Source organism: Chanodichthys erythropterus, chromosome 15 (genome assembly GCF_024489055.1).
Source record: "Chanodichthys erythropterus isolate Z2021 chromosome 15, ASM2448905v1, whole genome shotgun sequence".
Taxonomy (NCBI): Eukaryota; Metazoa; Chordata; class Actinopteri; order Cypriniformes; family Xenocyprididae; genus Chanodichthys; species Chanodichthys erythropterus.
In genome coordinates this window covers 11,191,356-11,209,172 of record NC_090235.1, presented here as the reverse complement: position 1 = coordinate 11,209,172, position 17,817 = coordinate 11,191,356, and the positions used below count along the sequence as shown (strand labels likewise).

Sequence of the window (17,817 nt, the reverse complement as noted above, 5' to 3'; positions counted from 1 at the left end):
CAGTAAACTTTCTACAAGTAATTTATACAGTATTTACTCAAATGTAAAAAAATATATATTTAATATTCTATAATTATTTTAATATTTTAAAATATTTTTTTGTTCAAGACTGTCAGTAAAATTTTACACAATATTTACTAAAAAACACATTTAATATTTTCACATTTATATAATATTTTTTATATTCTTATTTAAGTTTTCTACACAATATTTACTGAAAATTAAAAAAAATGTATTTATATTTTTAAATATGTTTTATTCAAGACTGTCAGTAGAATTTCTACCTGTATTTTACATATTTACTCAGAATTTAAAAATATTTAATAGACTGTCAGTGAAATCATATTTATATATTTTTACATTTTAAATATTTTTATTCAAGTTTATCTGCAAAATTTCTACAAGTTTTATACACAATATTTACTAAAAATAAAAATAATTTTGTATTAATATTTTTATATTTAGATTATATTATTATGTATTTTACATATTTATTAAACATTTTAAAATATTTCAGATTTTCAGTAAAACTATATTTATATATTTAAAATATTTTATCTATCTGCAAAATTTCTACAAGTTTTATACACAATATTTACTCAAAATTAAAAAAGATTTTTTTATATATTTTTATATTTATATAATATTTTAGTAATTTTAAATATTTTTATTCAAGACTGTCAGTAGAATTTCTACATGTATTTTACATATTTAATCAGAATTTAAAAATATTTAATAGACTGTCAGTAAAATTATATTTATATATTTTAACATTTTAAATATTTTTTATTCAAGTTTATCTGCACAATTTCAATATAAATAATTTTTATATCATTTTTATTTTTATATTTATATAATATTTTAATATTTAAAATATTTTTTATTCAAGACTGTCAGTAAAAAATCATTATGTATTTTACATATTTATTAAAAAATTTAAAATATTTCATAGATTGTCAGTAAAATTATATTTTAATTTTTAGTCTATCTGCAAAATTTCTACAAATTTTACACAATATTTACTCAAAATTCAAAATTATATTTTTAATATATTTTTATATTTATTTAATATTTATTATTTTTAAATATTTTTATTCAAGACTTTCAGTAGAATTTCTACCTATATTTTACATATTTACACAAACTCTAAAAATATTTAATAGACTGTCAGTAACTTGTATTCATATAATATTTGAATATTTTAAAAAAATTCAAGGCTGTCAATAACAAGCTCCCACAGTTATTTGTCATGCAGTTCTATAAGCGTTATGTTGCGTTGACCTGCAGTGAAATCTCATTGGTCCCCATCTAATGTGTTGTGATTATCTGTGATTGTGTAAAAAACTCTCACTCTGTGTGTTTGGTGGTTTAGTGTTCGAGTTCTAGTTTAGTGACTCACAGACTTGCGGTTCTCCTCAGGGATCGTCTCTGCCTCATGTCAGGACTTGAGTTCGCTTAATGGTTTTTCTCATTTTCGCTCCAGAAAACATCTTTCCTCCCTTCTGCTCGTTGCTGAAGGCCACACTCAGATGAAAACACTTCAGAAAACACTTTCAAGCGTCATTAAAAGCACTAACCATGTGTTCACTGAAACTGAGTGTGTGTTTGTGTAGTTGTTCATTTTGTGTTTAGGTATTTATTATGTGTATGTAGATTGTTTTGCGTGTGTCGATGTTTCACAGATTTCAGTCTGTCATCTTCAGGAGATCACACACACACACACACACACACACACACACACACACACACACACACACACACACACACACACACACACACACACACACACAGCACAAATGCACATCTTGTTCTTACCTGCTTTTGTCTCCACCCACTCACACACACGCACACACTCACGCAGTGTTTCCATGACAACCGTAGTGTCATTGCAGTGACGAGGCTGTTTCACGGTCGCCGTATAAATCATTACATGGAGTGTTTCCCAGGTGATAGTTGCCTGGTAACAGGCAGAATTGGGGGGGGGGGGGGGGTGTTGGGTCAGACACGCTCACAGCGGACGCTCGCGTGTTACCGGCTCAATTACACACGACACGCACAAAAACATTCAGATTCCATCAAACGCTACAGCACCGCTGAGAACAGATGCACATGATGCTGCTGAGACTCTGTGTGTGTTTTTCTGCAGGAATAGGGATGTAGGTGCTGTTGTTTTACTGCACTGAAACAGTAAAAGTACATTGTTTCTTCACTGTATTTGTGTACTGACATTATCCAGCGTGCATTGAGGGAATGTACACCATTAAAACGTACATTCCCAGTGCATGCTGGGTAATAAATCTAGGAGCTCAAATCTTCCCTTTACTGCCCAGCATGCATATATATATATATATATATTATTGACAGCCTTACATTTTTATGAAATATTAAAATATTATATAAATATAATTTTACTGAATTTTACTATGAAATATTTTAAAAGTAAATATGTATAATACTATTTTTAAAAAAATAAATATTACATAAATATAAATACAATTATATTTTTAAATTTGAGTAAATATTGTGTATAAAACTTGTAGAAATTTTGCAGATGGACTTAATAGAATAAAAATATTTTAAATATTAAAATGTTATATAAATTTAATTTTAGGTTTAATTTTAATTTTAATTTTTTAATTTTGAAATATGTTTTTTGTTGAGTAAATATGTAAAATACAGGTAGAAATTCTACTAAAAGTTTTGAATAACAAATATTTAAAAATACTAAAATATTATAAAACTATCAATAATAATAATTTATATATATATATATATATATATATATATATATATATATATATATATATATATATATATATATATATATATATAAATCTTTAAAATTTTGTTTTAATAAGAATATATGATGTTGTTATTTTGCGTTTTGTATTATTATATTATTTTATATAGAATATGATCATAGTAGGCAGTTCTGCTGTTAAAGTATAATCTTCCAAATGGCAAATGTTATTGTTTTAATGTTAAAAAATGCCAAACATCTTCTGATCGATCAGACCACTAATATAAATATATTGTTTGGCAGACATTGTATCGATACGTGCTGGAGGACGTTTATGAGTTCCCCATGCTGGAGAAGGACCTGAAGGAGTTTCAGAAACTTCTGCGGAGGAGACAGTGAGTCTCACACACACTTTTGCATTTTTAATTTCAATTGAACCATTTTAAGTAGCGAGGATCACTTGAACTTCTTCATAAATCAGTGTTAGCAGGTTATCTGTAAGGGCGTTTTGACAGATGTGGCCCTTACAAGTAAAGCAAAACCAATGCAGATGACATACACATCCTGAGGATGGAGCAGCGAGGCTCTGGAAGCGAGTTCCTCTTGAGCTCCTTACGTTTGCCATTTCATCAGCTTAGCCTCAGTGAATCGAGCTTAGTCTGGAAACATTCCTGTTCTGCCCGGATCCCGCATGCAGGTTCCTCCCGGTGGAGCAGTGCTCATCCTCAGGGTTTGGCAGGCATATGTTGGTAATCCCACTAAATGAGGGGACCGACTCGGAGGTGTGATTATGACTGCTGTGAGGGGTGGAGATATACTGTGCTCACGCCCATTTGATCTGATTGGCTCCCCGAAGGGCAGATGGTAATTGGGTTTAACGTATGTGAGATGAGGAAAAGGGAGAAATGAACAATTGTGTCATTGATGTAACTGAGCATTGAGATGAAATGGAGAATTGATTCTTTAATAATCTCACGTATTTGCTTTAGAGTTTTATAAGAGATCTCAATATTGTCTCAAACTATGCTCAGATTTGGATATCAGTATGATCTCAACCATTTCTCATCATGTTCATTTGAATGTGTTTAGTATCTCATTGTTTCTCCTGGACAGCAATGAGATTGAATTGAAACCTTTGCTTGAGCCTTTTTTTCTATAGAGTTTCATAGGAGATCAATAATGCCTCAAACTGTGCTCATATTTGGAAATAAAAGACAGAGATCTCGGTATGGACTCAAAAAGTTCTCATTAAGTTCATTTGAATGTGTTTAAGATCTCATTTGTGTCTCCTAGACAGTAATGAGATTAAATTGAGACTTTTGTTTGAGTCTTTTTTACTCTAGAGTTTCATAAGAGATCTCAATAATGTCTCAAACTGTGCTCAAATTTGCCAATAAAAGTCAAAGATCTCAGTATGATCTCAACCATTTCTCATTAAGTTCATTTGAATGTGTTTAAGATCTCGTTTGTGTCTCCTGGACAGTAATGAAATTAAATTGAGACTTTTGTTTGAGTCTTTTTTGCTCTAGAGCTTCATAAGAGATCTCAATAATGTCTCAAACTGTGCTCAGAGATCTCAGTATAGACATTTCTCATCAAGAGAATTTGAATTTATTTAAAATCTCCTTTATTTCTCCTGGACAGCAATGCAATTAAAGCTTTTCTCAGGTTTGAATATAAAAGTCTGAGATCTCATTATGAACTCAAACATTTCTCATCAAGTTAATTTGAATATCTTTAATTTCTCAATTATTTGTCAAATTGAGACTTTAGCTTGAGTCTCCTACTTTTCAGACACCAGTAATCTCACATCTCTTTTAAAATTTCAGAAATGATCTCAACAGTGTCTCAAATTGTGCTCAAATTGGCCAAAACAGGCAAATTCTGCAATCAAAATCCAGAGATCTCTTTATGAACTCATTAAATTCTCCCAAAACCAATCTGAGCTGTTATGTACATTAATTTTATAGCTCTGTATGACAATTACTGGCTCATTTGTGTCTGCTTTCATTTTTTCTAATGGACTTTGGGAGAAAAATTTGAGACAAATTTGAATCTCCTGAGCTCTAAAGCAGCTTCTGAGCCCAATCATCTCACATTTGTCACAGAAAAAAAAGAAAGTCAGCGTCTTATTGTCCACAGAAATGTTTTGTGTTAAAATAAGGGACAAGATGATCATTTATCCTGCTGTTTCCCTGTTAAAACAAAACCTGTCACAGTGAGCAGCGCAGCGAGACAGAGACACAATAATGTCTTTCACTTCCTGTTAGAGCATCACTCTTCAGATAGATGGAAGTAGTTGGCGACAGAGACAAATGTAGAGCGAGAGAGGAGTCTCACAAGAGACAGCTGGCCCACACGTCTCTCTCTGTCTGCCCAGACTGCCGCGGTGTCGCTCGTGACTGGCTGACAGAGGTGTTAAATCAGCCCGTCTCTCAGTTCACTTCCTACCGCAGCATCTGTCAGACTCACATTTCAGCAGCCATGAATGTCTCATTATGTGTCTCTAAGTTGCTTTCTCCCTTTTTTCCCCTCAGTACGGTGGACGACTATTCTCCACATCAAAAGGTGAGGGAAATCGTGAAAAGAAAGAAGAATTTACCCAAAAATAAGAATTATGTACTTGGTTACAGGAGGCCATTCTCAAATGTTCCTTGTCCTTCCAGAATAAAGCGCTCTACCAGCAGCTGAGTCTGAAGGAGAACTGTGTTCCTCTCCGAGGGTCTCCAGTCGAGACTAAAGACGGTAATACCTCAATCCTCTCATGTTGTGGGCTCTTCTGCAAACATATGACATATAGTACATACACCCACATATTTAAGGTGTGAAAGTCTCTGACTGTGTTTTTTTAAATGCCCAAAATAAATAGAAATGAAACAGATATCAAAGCTAAATGACTATATCTAAACTGAAAAATAAATAAAATATTTATAATACCTACGTTTTTGGGATAAATGTAATGAGGAAAGTAATTAAAAAAAAATTATATATATATATATATATATATATATATATATATATATATATATATATATATATATATATATATATATATATATATATATATATATATATATATATATATATATATATATATTTTTTTTTTTTTTTTTTTTTTTTTTGCAAAATTATATTAAAAATAAATATAATAAATAAATAAATATATATATATATATATATATATATATATATATATATATATATATATATATATATATATATATATATATATATATATATATATATATATATATATATATTATATATATATATATAAAATGAATTTTTTTTGATTTTAGGGTGAAATTTGACCGATATATATATATTTTTTTTTATTTATTTATTTTTTTTATATATAATTTTGCATATCAAATTATGTATATCACAATTTTTTGCATTCTGTAGCAAAATGATATACAAAATATAAAAATAAATATTAATATATTATATATATATATATATACCAATTAAAAATGAAGTTTTGTTTTGATTTTAGGGTGAAACTTGACCTATATATTTAATTTATTTATCTAAAAATTTATTTTCATTAAATTACCTATATTGCAATTTTTTTGCATTTCAGTATACAGTATACTATAACTATATCTGAAGATATTCTGTGTGCAAAATTATATAAAAAAATATAAAAATAAATATTAACAATTAATTGTATTATAATATTAATAATATATGTGTCTGTGTGTGTGTGTTTTAATTGTAAACTTGACCTATATATATTTAATTTATTTATATAAATATTTATTTTGATATTTTTTATATCATTTGGCATATCAAATTATGTATATTAAATTTTTTTTGCATTGCAGTATAGATAACTGTCATGAAACAAATGTCATATAACAAAACTGTCTGTGAAAAAATATAATTATTATATATAATATTTTAATCATTTTAATGCAATATAATGTGAATGTAAATAACATTATAAAACAGCAATAGTATTCAGATATAAACTTGTTAAAATATAAATGTAAATAAAATATATTTATAAAATTTTCTTTATGGAAAAATACATTAAAATAAATAATAATATCTAAATAATAAAACTGAATCTTTTTTAAATATAATATATATAATAAATATAATAACATAATAGGAATCAATGAATATTCAAATCTTTTGACTGGGATGAAATGAATCCAGACATATTTTTGACAGTTTTCATGAGATTCACTGATTAAAATGACTGAAAGTTCAATGAGTCACTCTCTGTCTGTGGTTCTCGGTTTGTTTCTCAGTCATGTGTCGCGTGTACGTGAGCTGTGATTCGTATCTCAGTATGCGGGTGAAGCCTGCGGTCGTGGCTCAGGAGCTGCTGCACATCGTGGCTCAGCGGATGGACAGATCTGAAGACGACATGATGCTGGTGGTCCAGACGTACAGCGGAGGTTCAGACGCACATGACTCAGACATAACCGCAAACCCTGTTGTTTCTACAGACAAACACACTCACTCTCTCTTCTGTGTCACAGAGAAGCGCGTCCTTCAGCCGCACGACAGTATTTATTCAGAGTCTCTGGTGGCGCCCGGCAGACTGATCGCCTGTCGAAGAGACCTCAGCGAGATCCTGGTAGGACTATGTCAACTCTTTACATTGTAATTGTGTTCGATTTTGAGGTTTAAAGTCTGAATGCTCTTCTGTAATGGCGTTTGTGTCTCTCTCAGCCGCCCCTGACTGAATGTCCTGAGTTGGGACAGAAGCCTGTCAGACTGCTGGGTATCAACACGTGGGACGTGGCCGTGGCTCTTACCAACTTCGACTGGAATCTCTTCAACTCCATCCATGAGGTGAAGACACTGCTGTCATCATGAAATCAACTTTTGAATGACACATTTGCTCTTTTAAAACACATTTGGATGTTCTCAGAACAGACGTGGATGTGGAATATGAAAAGCCTCAGTGATGACGTTCTCTCTCTTCCTCACAGCAAGAGCTGATCTTCTACACGTTCAGCCGTCAGGCCAGCAGTGGACACACGGTGGCGCTGGAGTTCCTGCTGCAGCGCTGCAATGAGGTGCAGCAGTGGGTGATGTCAGAGGTGCTGCTGTGTCCGTCGCTCGGGAAACGAGTCCAGCTGCTCAAGAAGTTCATCAAGATCGCTGCTCAGTGAGTCTCAGTCAGTGTACAGCTGAAGACAAGTCGAAATGTGTTCAGACTTTCTGTTCAGGATTCTCATCTGTCTAAACGTAGTACAGAAGATTATTTCACAGATGTAAATCAGAAAACAAATGCCGTTCTGCTCTGATCAACCAATACTGCTGACTGATACTCATTATTTTTTATCTTTAATAAAATAATACATTAAAAATGTAAAACATAATTTATTCTTTTAGTTTATATTTTATTAAAATAATATAATACTGTTTTATGACATATAGTGTCTGTTTATATATTTAATAAAATTTATATTAATATATTAAAATTTTAAAAATATGTTAGTTTATATTTTATTAAAATATAATACTGGTTGTTTGTGTTTGATCAAATAATATTATATTATTAAATGTTTTATTTTATCATCACAATATAATAATTTTTACATTTTATGACACTGATTACTCATGTTTATTTATAAAATTATTGATATATAAAAATATTGTATTATTTTAGTTTGTATTTTATTATAAACATAATATTGAATTTTATCTTGTTTGTCAATATCGATATATTTAAAAAATGTATGACAGATAATGATTACTTATATGTTTAATAAAAATATTTATATATTAAAATATTTACATTTTATTTTAATATTGTAGTTTAAAATATAATAATACTGCTTTTGTGGCATATATGGGTTATTCTTGTGTATTAGAAAATGATATTGATCTATTATGAATATAAATTTTTTATTTAGTTATCTTAGTTTATATTTTATTTTTAACATATAATAATGCTGCTGTTTTATGATGAACACATTTTTATATGGATTTTTTTTAAAAGTTACATTAAATAAATAAATATCATATGTTTGCATATTTTAGTTTATATGCTGTTTTTAAGAATACAATATTATATATTATTATTATTTACAATATATATTTTTTGTAATTGCTATTTTGTTTTGCAATCTAAATTTATTTTCAACCTCGTTTTAGATCATTTTCTAATTGTTTCTGACATGAGAATTAATTACTGTTATTTATAAGTTATAAAGAGCAATTGTCAGACGAAAATACCAAAAATACTTTCCGTGCTGTCGTTCAAAGACTCAGTGTTTACCTTCATGTGTGGCACATGCATCAGCCGGTCAGACTGTGGTTAATATCTTTACTCTCAGAGAGGTTCTGGTAATGATGAGGTTAATCACTGTGTGGGAGTTTAAACTCTCTGTGGCTGGAAGGCAGAGACTGACTCGTGTGTGTGTGTGTGTGTGTGTGTGTGTGTGTGTGTGTGTGTGTGTGTGTGTGTGTGTGTGTGTGTGTGTGTGTGTTTGTGTTTCAGCTGTAAAGCGCAGAGGAACCTGAACTCCTCGTTTGCCATCATCATGGGCTTAAACACCGCAGCCGTCAGCCGCCTCAACCAGACATGGGAGGTAAAAACACTTACTGACTCTACACATGATGACACTAGTTTAGTTTCCAAATAATTTGTCTCTCCACACTGAAAGTAAACAGAGGCAAAACCACAGAACATACAATGTTAAATGATGTTTAATAGACAGTCTGGTCTAACCAGCGCAATGTGAGAAAAACAGAAACCAACTAACCGGAAACTGATACCACTGAACACCGTTACTGACAATCCTCATTTTGGCTGCGTGAGATTCTCCAGCTTTGTTGTTGTTGAGCTGTTAAAGCTCCGCCCTCTTCTGGAAAGGGGGCTGGGAGCTCATTTGCATTTAAAGGGACACACACAAAAACTGCATGTTTTTGCTCACACCTAAATAGAGGCAAATTTGACAAGCTATAATAAATGATCTGTGGGGGATTTTGAGCTGAAACTTCACAGAGACACCAGAGACTTATATTACATCTTGTGAAAGTGGCATTATACTATAGGTCCCCTTTAAGAATCTGCTCAACGGCGCTCAAAATGCTAGGGGGAAATGCTGGTATCACATTTTTAAAATTTCAGTACTGAATTGGTACCGAAGTACTGGTACTTTTGACTAACAATGCAAAAGTCGGCATTAAACAGACCCTGCAATAGTATTTTCTATCCTATTATGACATATATCCAAGTGAAACGGCATCTTGAACAAGAGAAAATGTGGGACAGGGCTTGATTTTGTCCATGGGGAGTTGATTGGATGGTTGCGGTTTGCTATTGGTGGATCTCATGTGAGTGACAGGTTGCCCCGCCCTCACATCAGTAAACACATCATCAGAGAAGAGAAGAGATGCTGTAAGAGGAAGGGAAAGATATTTTGATTAAAGATCTCAAGGCACACAAATTTTAAAAAAAATATGATGTGCATGGATAAATGATTTATAATAAATACTGCAATCCTCCATTAAAAAATAAGAATTGTCAATTTTGATTTCATGGTGACTTTAAACGAGGAGGAGATACTCAGTTTCTGTGGCTCTCTTTCCTGCAGAAAGTTCCTGGAAAATTCAAAAAGCTTTTCTCTGAACTTGAGCTGTTGACGGTAAGTCAAACTCAGTTACGTAAACATAAAACAAACATAAATATAGTTGGTTTTGATTTCATGTCAACTTTATGAAATGTACATCAGTCGTCGTGCCTCAAGAGTAACATAAAGAGATTCATCTGACTTCTTCCTCAGGATCCATCTATGAATCACAAAGCCTACAGAGACGCTTTCAAGAAAATGAAGCCGCCTAAAATACCCTTCATGCCTCTGCTGCTTAAAGGTAAACGTGCCGCCCGCTGATGTCAAGGAAATGATGACACAGGTACTCTTTTTGCATGGCCCGTGATTTGTTTCTGGGTCTCGTAATGTTGTGATCTCTGTTGGTTTTCAGATATCACCTTCATCCATGAGGGGAACAAAACATTTCATGATAATCTGGTGAATTTTGAGAAGCTGGTGAGTGTCAGTGATTGAGAGTCTTCACCGGTCACTCTTCAGATGTGTTATTGATGTCTGTCTGTGTTTTCAGCACATGATCGCCGACACCGTCCGCCTCATTCGCCACTGTCAGACGGATCAAGCAGGTCAGTCTTTCCTCCTATTGAGTGTCCAATCACAAAGCTAATTTATGATTTTTACAAATCAAAACGAAAGCATCACACGGTTGCCACAAGGTTTAATTAATATAAACACAGAATATGCCTTAATATCAGGGATTTTAAGTGATTTTTTAAATTTGGCATTTGAGCAAAAACTGTATTTTTAAAAAGATGCTGGTAGTGGTGTAATTCTGAGTAATTGTGGAAAAAAATGTGGATCTTTGGTTTAGTAAAAAATTATTAGAACAAAATAACATTATTAACCAGTTACCAGCATTTAAAAAGAAAAGTTTTAATGTTTTCACTCTAAAAACAATTTAAAAGGAATTATTTTGGTTATATACTGTATATTAATAAATATATACAATATTTGAGTTATTGTAATAGTATCAGCCTTATCTTATTATAAGATATAAAATATTAAAGCTACAATTTTATAAGCTATCATATTGGTGATCAGCCATAATAATATGCATTTACATTTTAAATTAAATAACAAATAATAAAGGTTATAAAAATAATTATTATCTATGTATCTATCTATGTATCTATCTATCTATCTATCTATCTATCTATCTATATATATATATATAAAATCAGCTATCTGTAATTTAGTTATTTTAGTTTATATTTTATTATTAAAATATAATAATGCTACTTTTTTGACAGATTATTTTTGTTTAATAAAGTAATATTAAATATATTATAAATATATTTAATCATATTTTTGCATATTTTTGTTTATATGCTGTTATTTAACTACAAGAATACAGTATTGTATATTATTATTTCTAAGAATTTTTGCGATGTTTGCTATGTTTTCATCTAAATGTTTGCAAATTTATTTTCAAAAATAAACGCTTTGTTTTAAAGCGTTTTCTAATTGTTTCTGACTTGAGAATTATCAAACAAGAATATCAAGTATATATATATATCTTAGTGTTTTATATCATTGTTATTATGATTATCATATTAGTGATCAGCTATAAAAAAATATGCATTTATTTATTTTTTGTATTTACAGACACTGCTAATTATCCGGCAAATTGTCTATATTGATGCATCCATATGAATTAAGTTCTAAAATTTCAGGTCAAGCTTAGTGTGAAATGCAGCAGTGTAGCGTCTCTCTCTCTTCATTAGAACTGAGGTGAATAAATCTTTTAACTCCATTGATTTCTCCGCTTCCCAGGAAATGAGCTTTCCCCGTGTGACAGTGCTGAAGTGCGATCGAGTGTCCATTACCTTCACATCATTGACAATCAGCAGACACTGTTTGAACTGTCTCACAGACTGGAGCCCAGAGTCTGAGAGAGCGAGAGCGCCGCCTGCTGGACGTTCACTGGAAACGCAGCTGCGCTCCTCACGGATAGGTTGGGTTGCTCTCACACATGACGGCGTCTTCAGCGGACACACAGACCGATTCCAGCTCCCAGCACTGACTGAACGGACACTGTTAGTGGATAATAGTGGGATTTACTCCACCAGGGGGCGTCACAGAGCTCTTTCACAGCCAAATTGATGAGAGTACACAGTAAATCAGTCTGCTTGAGCACACAGGTTGTGTTCTCTTCATGTGAATAAAGTGTTTATTTCGTAATGTCAAAAATAGATAAGTCGATAAAAGCTTTTTACCTGTCCGCAGGAAAAGTGTAAACTTTAAAGCATTGTTTTGTTGAAATGCTACCAGCATTCTGGACCATATTTATATAAGAATTTATTACTTAGACAGTTAGGGCTGGGCGATATTATAGTGATAATAGTATATTGAAATTAATATTTTAATTTTAAAAAAAGATGTAAAATATATATTTAAATTTTTTCAGCCTTTTGAACGTGTTCGGTATATATTAATTTTTATATATATGCTCTGAAGGCTGATTTCTTTTAGTAATTTCAACCAAATAGAAATTGTTGCCAGTTAGATTGAAAATGTTTAATGCAAGTAGTAAAATACAGTAAATATAACAGTACATAAATAGCAATATTAACATATAAAAGACTTGATGCAAACAAATCATTGAATCAGAGATTTAAATCAGATCATTTAAAAAATACATTTTGAAAAGAATCAAACTTTTAACTGCTACTGAAGTCAAAATCAGAGACTCAGTGGCCAAATAAAATCATCACAATGTTGCTTCATTTTATAAATATATGATATTTTATAAACACACACACACACACACACACAAAAAAAAATATCGCCCGGCCCTATTATAAACTCAGACTGAACGAACAAACACAACTGGTGTCAAAGGTCATGATGATGTCTTATAGAGCCAAGTACTCACTTTATACTGAATCTCGTTATGTTGAGGGGTTTTTATTTCCTATTATTTAATGTTTCCAGTTTGATCTCAATCCAGATGTGACAGCAGCCAGTCTTTCCCATGACATGCCAGTGACTGAAGCTTTTCTTAAGTGTAATTGTTACAGTGACCTGACAGTATTATTTCATAGTAATTATTTCTTCGACCGTTCGATGGTCGAGGCTCTTGAAGATGTTAGTTTTGTGGAGTTTTTGCCCTTCACTCGCTCTCTCTGCCATTGCATTTGGATACAGTTGTTTATATTCGCAGTTCTGAAGCTCTTGTGTGAAACTCATTTCCGTTTTAAAGAGATTTTAAAGTGACATGCATGCATATTGTATTTGCACTTACATCTTTGTTTGTACATTATCGTGTAAGAATGTATATACGTTTATAAATGTAAAGAAATAAGTTGAGAGTCATTTGCAAACACACATTTCTGTGCCAAGCACTATTACGGGAGAGCAATGCAATATGAGAACATTTTAATATTGTGAAATGTTTTTTAAAAGCCTTAGCTGCAGCAATGAACCCCGCTCTGTTCTGATGTGATGTGATCCAGCACAGATCAAAACTACTTCTTAAATGGGATTTGATGTCAAAATCTGAGTTTGATTACATCACTTCATTTTCTTTACCACAATTGGTTCAAATTTTAAAGGGAATTCTAGATTTCTAAATGAACAGCTCAGGAAAGAGTCAGAGTTTTTAGGCCACAGACGGCTGATTTTCTACAGTATTTGTACGGTGTAATTCGGCTCGCTGTGCCCTCTGAACTCCATCTGTTTCCACACTGCCACATTTGTTCACAGACACAGAAGTGCAAACATCTCACCTGAATGTCCTGTGATTGACAACACAGAGCTTTTAATGTATGTATATCTATATCTATAGCACTTGTGTTATTTTGTGTTTGAAGGGTTGTTTCCAGGCACAGAACATACTATGTGTCATTCACAGATAGAGATGGTGATCAAAATAATTGCCTGTCTGATGGTTTGGTGAATCTTACAAAAAATGTCAGGGTCACACATTTCACCCCAAGGAGTAATAAATAAAAAATGAAAAACATCCTTTATTTTATTTCACAACAAATACTACCATGATGTATGCTTCACTATTTAAATACATTTTAATTGTTATTATTATTATTTGCAGTAAACAATTTCAAGGGGTTGGTTTAATTTTTTAATTTTTTATTTTTTGTTTAAATGTGCTTAATTGTCATGAAAATAATGTCACAATGTGAGAAAAAAAAGTGAAATTAGGTCCTTAAAATCTATTTAATTTTATTTATGTGATTACAAAATAGTATGAATCATATTTATGTGAATATAAAATCTATTTTCATGTATTTTTTCTTTTTTGTTCAATTTTGGGGTGAAATATCCGGAGCCCCGCACATGACATGCAGAGAAAAAAGTAAATCACTAAAAGGTGCGCGCGATTTACTAATTTGTTCCCCTGATTCGCTAAAACGTGCGCACGATTTACTATTTCGTTCCCTTGATTAGTAAAACATGCGCATGATTTACTATTTCGTTCCCTTGATTAGTAAAACATGCGCACAATTTACTATTTCGTTCATTCGATTAGCTAAAACGTGTGCACGATTTACTATTTTGTTCGTTCGTTTAGCTAAAACGTGCGCACGATTTACTTTTTCGTTCCCTTGATTCGCTAAAACGTGCGCATGATTTACTATTTTGTTCATTCGATTAGCTAAAACGTGCGCACGATTTGCTATTTCGTTCCCTCGATTCGCTAAAACGTGCGCAAGATTTACTATTTCCTTCCCTTGATTCGCTAAAACGTGCACACGATTTATTATTTCGATCCTTTGATTCACTAAAACTTGCGCACGATTTACTATTTCCTTCCCTTGATTCGCTAAAACGTGCACACGATTTATTATTTCGATCCTTTGATTCACTAAAACTTGCGCACGATTTACTATTTCGATCCTTAGATTCATTAAATCTTACGCACAATATACTGTTTCGTTCCCTCGATTCACTAAAATGTGCGCACGATTTACTATTTCGATCCTTCGATTCGCTAAAAGGTGCGCACTTACTATTTCGTTCCCTCGATTCGCTAAACGTGCACACGATTTACTATTTCGATCCTTTGATTCACTAAAACTTGCGCACGATTTACTATTTCGATCCTTAGATTCATTAAATCTTACGCACAATATACTGTTTCGTTCCCTCGATTCACTAAAATGTGCGCACGATTTACTATTTCGATCCTTCGATTCGCTAAAAGGTGCGCACTTACTATTTCGTTCCCTCGATTCGCTAAACGTGCACACGATTTACTATTTCGATCCTTTGATTCACTAAAACTTGCGCACGATTTACTATTTCGATCCTTAGATTCATTAAATCTTACGCACAATATACTGTTTCGTTCCCTCGATTCACTAAAATGTGCGCACGATTTACTATTTCGATGCTTCGATACGCTAAAAGGTGCGCACTTACTATTTCGTTCCCTCGATTTGCTAAAACGTGCACACGATTTACTATTTAATTCGTTCGATTCACTAAAAGGTGCGCACGATTTGCTATTTCGTTCCCTTGATTCACTAAAACATGTGCACGATTTACTATTTCGATCCTTAGATTCATTAAATCTTACGCACAATATACTGTTTCGTTCCCTCGATTCACTAAAATGTGCGCACGATTTACAATTTCGACCCTTCGATTCGCTAAAAGGTGCGCACGATTTACTATTTCCTTCCCTGGATTCGCTAAAACGTGCACACGATTTATTATTTCGTTCCTTCGATTCGCTAAAAGGTTGCGCACGATTTACTATTTCATTCGTTCGATTAGCTAAAACATGCGCACGATTTACTATTTCGATCCTTAGATTCATTAAATCTTACGCACAATATACTGTTTCATTCCCTCGATACACTAAAATGTGCGCACGATTTACTATTTCGCTCATGTGCGGGGCTCTGTGTTGGGTTGCATAAACTGTTTAGACTAGTCTAAGTTAGTCATCTCATTATTTCCTCAAGACTGTCATGCAGACATAACTTTGTCAGTTACATAAAAAAAGTATATTTTACTAATTTGAATTGGCAAAGCAAGTAATACTGATTAGCCCTAACTAATTACTGTTTGATCAGACTAGATCTTAATACAGTCTTAACTTGGCCTTTGGATCGTTTTTGACAGTTTTTGTAAGATTCTCTTGGTTAAATTGATTATTTTGAGGTTTGCTGTTCTAAAGCTGAAACCTCAGGCTCCGGGTCCTGTGGATTGTCTCTGATCCTGTAATGATGAGAGTCTACAAATTAATTTCAGTAGAGAGGAAACAGGACTGACCTGTCGTTGTCAAAAGCAGTACAGAAAGCCACTGATGATGAACATTATGGGGAGTTGTTGTAATCTGCAAATGTAAATATAGATATGCTCTGAATATAAGACTTAATGTTAAAAAAGACAGATTCAAAGCAATATATTTACAGTCTGTTGCTATAGAAACCACACGTCTTTTCTATAACCTGCATTTTTACAATAATGTTCAAAGGCAAATGTCAATAAAAGATTTATGTAACATTATATGCTGTCTTAAATGAATTAATTATTGTAATCATTTTTGGTAATAATTTCAAAAGTATGAGCCAAAATTTTAATCCTCATCACAGCACAACCTTCAGAGCTCCATCCACACACACACACACACACACACACACACACAGAGTACATCAAACACCGTATACAATACAAAAGACAATCCCTTCCATTGACTCCCTACATTCCTTTGGGTCGTAAAACCTTCTTACCTTGCTGATGTGTCTTTGTTGCCATGGTAACCAGAGGCCTTTACTACCTATTGGGGGTTGTTCACAGACACTTTGGCACCTCGTTTTATTGCTGTGTGAGGGGTCTGTTGAACTATTTGTTAAAAATAAGGAATAATTGTGTCTGATCCGTCATAAATTATAACATTGAAGTATCTTTTATAAACATGTTAGCAAGTATTAGTTCTAATTGTTCTTAACAAGTAAAGTTTTATTAAATACTAGCCACTATTGTAATAAGAACTTTTATCTAATGAATAATTAGTTTATTTAAAAATGTACTAGTATCTAAGAATAAACACTAGTAGCATGAAAACTAGTACGTTTTAACGATTAAATGTTAAAATGGCTTGCCATACTTGGGGAAATTTAAGGTAGGCCTACATTTTCGTGTCTGTGAGCAGTGTGTACAAGCTTGACGACTGCTGAAAATAAGTTGATTATTAAAATACTTAATAAATAGAACATTATAGTGTACAAATAGACAACGGAATTGTATTTGGTCTCTCTTTTTTATGTAATGTTATTATGTTAAAAATATACTTAACCAGGAAAATTAAGTGTAACATGGGCATAAATCTACATTTGATAAATAAAAGAAAATGTGAGGACAAACGAAATAATATTTAGGGTAATTTTATGAATAAAGGTGGGAAATTAATCACATGTTGGAAAACAAAACTTTGGGTAGGGGGAGGGGTGTGGCGCCGCCCCCGATGTTCTCTGAACTCCCCTGTCGAGAAACGCTTTACTACAGCGTCTCATTCTGCGGATGAGG

General features: G+C 32.4%; 1 protein-coding gene across 1 annotated transcript in view; it reads left to right on the top strand.

The window, feature by feature from the left end:
* rapgef5a (Rap guanine nucleotide exchange factor (GEF) 5a) overlaps positions 1 to 16,783 on the top strand; it is a 39,554-nt gene extending 22,771 nt beyond the window's left edge. The window contains exons 6-18 of the mRNA XM_067411597.1: positions 3,044 to 3,135; positions 5,278 to 5,308; positions 5,407 to 5,485; positions 7,000 to 7,149; positions 7,234 to 7,331; positions 7,427 to 7,549; positions 7,690 to 7,868; positions 9,207 to 9,297; positions 10,306 to 10,356; positions 10,495 to 10,582; positions 10,694 to 10,758; positions 10,832 to 10,886; positions 12,094 to 16,783. Coding sequence (XP_067267698.1) covers positions 3,044 to 3,135; positions 5,278 to 5,308; positions 5,407 to 5,485; positions 7,000 to 7,149; positions 7,234 to 7,331; positions 7,427 to 7,549; positions 7,690 to 7,868; positions 9,207 to 9,297; positions 10,306 to 10,356; positions 10,495 to 10,582; positions 10,694 to 10,758; positions 10,832 to 10,886; positions 12,094 to 12,212 — 1,221 coding nt within the window. The 3' untranslated portion in view covers positions 12,213 to 16,783. The remainder of the gene's footprint in view (positions 1 to 3,043; positions 3,136 to 5,277; positions 5,309 to 5,406; positions 5,486 to 6,999; positions 7,150 to 7,233; positions 7,332 to 7,426; positions 7,550 to 7,689; positions 7,869 to 9,206; positions 9,298 to 10,305; positions 10,357 to 10,494; positions 10,583 to 10,693; positions 10,759 to 10,831; positions 10,887 to 12,093) is intronic.
* Positions 16,784 to 17,817: the final 1,034 nt, after the last annotated feature.